This window comes from Syzygium oleosum, unplaced genomic scaffold (genome assembly GCF_021117445.2).
Source record: "Syzygium oleosum isolate NSW1041296 unplaced genomic scaffold, Sole_v2.1 Sole_v2.20, whole genome shotgun sequence".
Classification (NCBI taxonomy): Eukaryota; Viridiplantae; Streptophyta; class Magnoliopsida; order Myrtales; family Myrtaceae; genus Syzygium; species Syzygium oleosum.
The window spans coordinates 6,872,606-6,878,534 of NW_026607504.1; the positions used below are offsets into that span (position 1 = coordinate 6,872,606).

The 5,929-nt window shown below is 38.3% G+C and overlaps 1 protein-coding gene across 1 annotated transcript; it reads right to left on the minus strand.

The window, feature by feature from the left end:
• Positions 1-3,657: 3,657 nt before the first annotated feature.
• Positions 3,658-4,531, minus strand: LOC115664312 (paired amphipathic helix protein Sin3-like 1). The gene is made up of 5 exons (XM_056320292.1): positions 4,494-4,531; positions 4,246-4,423; positions 4,066-4,161; positions 3,810-3,935; positions 3,658-3,702 (listed from the first exon to the last, which is right to left on the minus strand). Exons 1-5 carry the CDS (start codon positions 4,529-4,531, stop codon positions 3,658-3,660), a joined length of 483 nt encoding a protein of 160 aa, XP_056176267.1.
• Positions 4,532-5,929: the final 1,398 nt, after the last annotated feature.

A 5,929-nucleotide genomic window follows, 5' to 3' on the forward strand; every position in this document is an offset into this window, starting at 1 on the left:
ATGTGATTAAACGAATCATAAATATGTTCCTTGTTCCGTAAACATTCCTGTATCCACACAAGACATGAAATTAAAGATCGTATCAACTCAGTATTTGCCTTCAGCATTGAAAGACGAGAAAGTGTGCCATACCTTGACCTTGTTCATGTAACCGATGGCTTCTTCGTAAGTGACAGGCTTCTTCTTTACCGGTAGTTCGTCCGGTGCTATTTCGCATCCCTCCGGCAAGAAAGCATTGAACCCGTGAATCAATCTGTTGTGCCCTTCAAATAATTCCTTTGCTCTTGCCACCACTCTTGCTCTATCGATTCTGCGCGATACCAAAGAAAGGAAGTTAAATCATTGATAGTCCTATTGTCCCCACAAGGTTCGTGATTGTACCTTTCAGTATTGAAATCTTTCATAATCTCTAGGAACATGTCGTATTTTTCCGGTTGATCTCGGAACGCGTCCTTCACTTCCCGGACGTATGACAAAGCGTCCTTCATTGTTAGTCTTCGACCCGCTTTACCTCTGGCGTCTCCCTCCATTCCTCCTTGGAATCGTCCATAGCTTCATATCCAGAGAAAAGAATGAAGGGCCAGATTCAATATAACATAACTTTTAATATCGGTTCAAATCCTATTTGAAGCATTTCTTTTCATCTATAAATATTTTGAATGACTTACATAACAAACTTATAATACGTCTTACCTTTGCTTATTCATGTTCTTTCTTATGTTCTATTTTACATTAATTTATATGCATTTTTTTCGATTGAAAATTAAATTTTTTGTCAATAGAAGCCGAAAACGAAACCTCGAAGGGGGAAAAATAGCACTAAACAACAGGACTGGCAAAAATTGTTTTGACTATAAAAATGAACTCACCGTTCTCGACATGAAGGGTGAAGAACATCATCTCTAGTTCTCTTCATGTCTGCACAAAACGAAATCCGAAAAGCTCTTTATTTTTCCTCAAACAAAGATAATCACTTAAACAGAAAGCCCCCAAATTCAAAGAGAAACCACACCTTGAGCTTTCTCAGAGTGAAAGAAGGAGCAGATCTCTGAGATGAAGAGGACTGAGAAAATTTGATGCTTTTCAACAAGATCTTAGCACAATTTATATGGGTTTTGTGGATGTGGTTAAGGAAAGTCATGTCGATGGATTAGGTTTGCCTTTGGATTCCTAGTAATATTTCATATTTGGCTAGCCTGCTGCTTTTGGCGCGCATTTAACCTAATTATGATGCATGGAGAGAAATTGCCACTAGGCAGGTTGTGTACGACAAATTTGTTACATGGAAGCAAGCCTTTAAAAATCACGGTTTTTCTCGTTAATTGATCGTTTTGACGGATGCATTCATTTATGAAGCCGTTAAATTTAGATAAACGGCTTACTCCAAGATGGAAATCGGAGGTGATGAGCTTTTCATCCTTTACGGAACTTCTTAAAATTTTCAAACCGTTAAGTTTAAATAAGTGGCTTACTCGAAAATGGATAATTGGAGGTAATGTGCCTTTTATTCTTTACAGAACGTTTGTGCTTTTTCAATATTAACATATCACGGCTAATTCGTGGATATTGAAGAAATACCCAAAACGCAGCAAAGGAAAGCGAACCAGAGGACACCCAAGACAGATGTTAGAGATGAATATGGAAACTCGGGTGTCAATTCAAGATGCATCATGCTGAATGTAGAAGTCTCATAATTATCATTTGGAATAGATCTCTAATTTGGGAGGTAATAACATATGGAAACAAATCCTAGTTGTTATCTACTCTGTTGTCATATCCGTAGGACAAAGAAAAGCACTACTCTGAGTTTGCTTCGAAATGTTCTCTATGTTGGATCAAAGATAGACAACATAGATTTCGCGAACTAGAAATTTTTGCAGTTGCGTTCGGTTTATGTCGTATTATCTTCTTTTTTTTCAGATTTTTTTTCTTTTTTCTCTTTTTTACTTTTCTTCTGTTTATTTTTTCTATTGTTGTTCATCTTCAACTCTACGATAAATGTTGAACTCGTACGTGGGTTTGAAATTTTTGTTCCTGTTCATCTCTCTGCTAAACCTCACATGTTATTTTGATTTCTTGTTCTTCTCCACATTTGTTTCGGACGTTGCGAGCTCTCGGCAAATCTCTAATGGCCACCTATGCTCTCTTCATCTTCAATTTTTCTGCTCTCAATCTCCGCCGCAACGTTCACTTTCCCTCACCTCCTCGCCACAGATTTCCACCACTCATGCCTCTGTTCTAGACCGAGGACCCTCGCCTCTAATTTTCACTTGTGCGGCGGTGGTTCATATTCGCCGTTGTCGAGCCCAAGCTCAGCCGGTGAGGTCAAGTCTCATATATCGGATATTAGTTTAAGCGAGCCCTAGCTCAGCCGGTTGAGCGCCACCAGGCCGGAGATCCAAGGTTCGCGCTTGATCCAAGCCTCTATCTCGGCTTGGGCTTGTTCCTTCTCTGAGTTGTGGCTCTGCAGTCATGCCTGAACATGATTCTCTGGTGTTGTCACATCTGGAATTGATGTTGTTATTAAATGAAACTGCTTAATAGTTGGCTGAATTGTGTTAGTGCCGTGGGATGGAGTTTCTGCGGAAATTAGAACACGCCAAGTTGTTTCTCTGATGTGAAGATGGAGATGATGTCAACCACTCATGTTGATTGAGTTTGTTGTTTATTGAAAATGCGTGATAGTTGGCTATTGCGGATCTTCAAATTGCTAGTGGAGGAAGGAGGAACTACACACTATAATGTGTGTCAATAATGGGGGAGTCAGATAAGAAATGTAAAGAAGGTTGACCCGGAGAAGAAGATGAACAGTTGCAATAAATGTTAAGGAAAAAAATTAAGAACTTAAAAAAATTAGACAAAAACGGCTTTGTATTGTCACGTTAGATCGTCGGTTGTGTAGCGTAAGATGGACGATGATGACCGGACGTAACGTCAGTGATTTTTGGTGACAATTGATCGAAAGGAATTAAATTGGAAAATCATAAAAATGTTTAGGATTACATTTGCCAAATTGAAAAATTTATGATTAAATTAACATCGGTACGATAGGTTTATGACTGACCGGGTTATTTTCACTTCCCACTATATCAAGCTAATTGGGAACCTTCAAGAGAAAGAGATAAACGTATCGAGAAAGATACATAAACTGGGAAACGATTTGTAGTAAAATACAAAAATACAAAATTGAAGGAAAAAGAAATTCAACATCACCTGCACGAAATCATTATTTGGAATTAGTTTTCGCCACTAGTGAAACATAACATTTCTTTATCTTATAATTTTGTATTATCAACGTCCATTCAAAAGTGCATAGACAAACGTTCCGCCCAATGCACACGCCAAGTAACCTATTGACTATTAACATGCATACATTGCTCATTCTTAGCACAAGCAAATAACCAATATCCAAGAATAACATTTAGAGTGATGCAAATACATTAGTTCAATTTATCCCAGAAATTTCATTAGATGACGATGTCTTACAAACTAATTCAGAACCATAAATCAAGAAGGAAAAGTAATACAGGGAAAAGTGAATATATTGATGAAATCTTCTTCCATAAAATGCTCCCTATGTTATGATCAACAACCCGATCCAGTCGCATTCCTGTCGTCCTTGTGCAATTCTTCATCATATCCTCATTGTGGTCCAAATTAGCGCAATCTTTGTGTAACTTCATCCTCGGATTGAGAATCGACCTATCTCGACGGGTTCGGTCCAAAACAACGACGAGAGAAAGGAAAGATTATTCCTTGGAACAAAAGATCTAACCAAAAGAAATGGGAGGCAAAAATGATCATCTTACCATTTGCACTCGGCACGAGGTCCGAGTGGTGATACAGCTGAGCTCTTCCTCATGCCGAAAGTTTTCAGGCAAGAATCTCTTGAATGCCTCGATTAAGTCCGGATGGCCGGCAAAAAGGCAAGCAACCTACAGACATTACGAAATCAAATGATGGATCAAATCTTTTATCCTACTCTATTTAGATCAAGATTGGGAAATTTTGTAGTGGAAACAAGAGATGGTGCATGCGGAAGGAAGCACGTCTATCTGTATTTACCTCATTGTAGATGGCGTCGATTTCCTTTCCATGCTGATACATATGGAGAATGTTATGAAACGATATGTAAATATGTTCCTCGATCCGAAAGCATTCCTATGTCCACACAAGACATGAAATTAAATATCGTATCAACTCAATATTTACCTTCCAACCCGAAAGACAAAAGTTGTGCCGTACCTTGAGCTTGTGGATGAAATCGATGGCGTCTTCCAAACTGGCAGGCTTCTTCGAAACCGGTGCTTCGTCCAGTGCTATTTCACATCCCACCGGCAAGAAAGTATTGAACCCATGAATCAATCTGTTATGCCCTTTAAACAGTTCCTTTGCTATTGCCACGACTCTTGCTCTATCGATCCTGATTGATACCAGAGAAAGAAGTTAGATTATTGATATTCCTATTGTCGCCACAAGGTTAATGATTGTACCTTTGAGACTTGAAATCTATCATAATCTGTTGGAACATGTCGTACTTTTTCGGTTGATCTTGGAACGCGTCCTTCACTTCCCTGACGTATGACGAAGCGTCGTTCGGTGTTAGTCTTCGACCCGCTTTACCACCGGCGTCTCCCTCCTCTCCTCCTTGGGATTGTCCATAGCTTCATATGCAGAAAAAAGAATGAAGGGCCAGATTCAAACTAACATAGCCTTTAATACCGGTTCAATTCCTATTGGAAGCAATTATTTTCATCTATAAATATTTTGAATGACTCATGTACCAAACTTATAATACGTCTTACCTTAGCTTATTCATGTTCTTTCTTATGTTCTATTTTATATTAATTCATACGCAATTTTTTTCGATTGAAAATTAAATTTTTTGTCAATAGAAACCGAAAACGAAACCTCGAAGGAGAAAGACAGCACTGGCAAAAATTATACTGAATACAAAAATGATCTCACCGTTCTCCACGGGAAGGGTGAAGAACATCATCTCTTGTTCTCTTCATTTCTGCACAAAACGAAATCCGAAAAGCTCTTTCTTTTTCCTCAAACAAAGATAATCACTTAAACACAAAGCCCCCTAATTCAAAGAGAAACCACACCTTGAGCTTTCTCAGAGTGAAAGAATGAGCAGATCTCTGAGATGAAGAGAAGGAACCGAGAAAATGTGATGCTTTCCAATAAGATCTTAGCATAATTTATATTGGTTTCGTGGATGTGGTTAAGGAAAGTCATGTCGATGGCTTAGGTTTGCCTTTGGATTCCTGGTAATATTTCATATTTGGCTAGCCTACTACTTTTGGCGCGCATTTTACCTAATTATGATGCATGGAGAGAAATTGCCACTAGGCAGGTTGTGTACGACACATTTGTTACATGGAAGCAAGCGTTTAAAAATCACAGTTTTTCTCGTTAATTGATCGTTTTGACGGATGCATTCATTTATGAATGAAGCCGTTAAATTTAAATAAACCGCAAACTCCAAAATGGAAAATCGGAAGTGACGTGCTTTTTATTCTTTACGGAACTTCTTATGTCGTTAAGTTGTACGTATTAGAATCATAAAGTTTTAAAAACGTTAAATTTAAAAAAGCGGCTTACTCAAAAATGGATAATCGGAGGTCATGTGCCTTTTATTCTTTACGGAACGTTTGTGCTCTTTCAATTTAACTTATCATGGTAACATTCGTGGCTATTGAAGAAAAACCCAAAACGCAGCAAAGGAAAGCCAACCAGAGGACACCCAAGACAAATGTTAGAGATGAATATGGAAACTCGGGTGTCAATTCAAAATGCATCTTGCTGAAGGTAGAAGTCTCATAATTAATCCCATGGAAAAGATCTCTAATTCGGGAGGTAATCACATATGGAAAAAAATCCAAGTTGTTATCTTACTTGATGTCAACATCCTTTAGGAAAA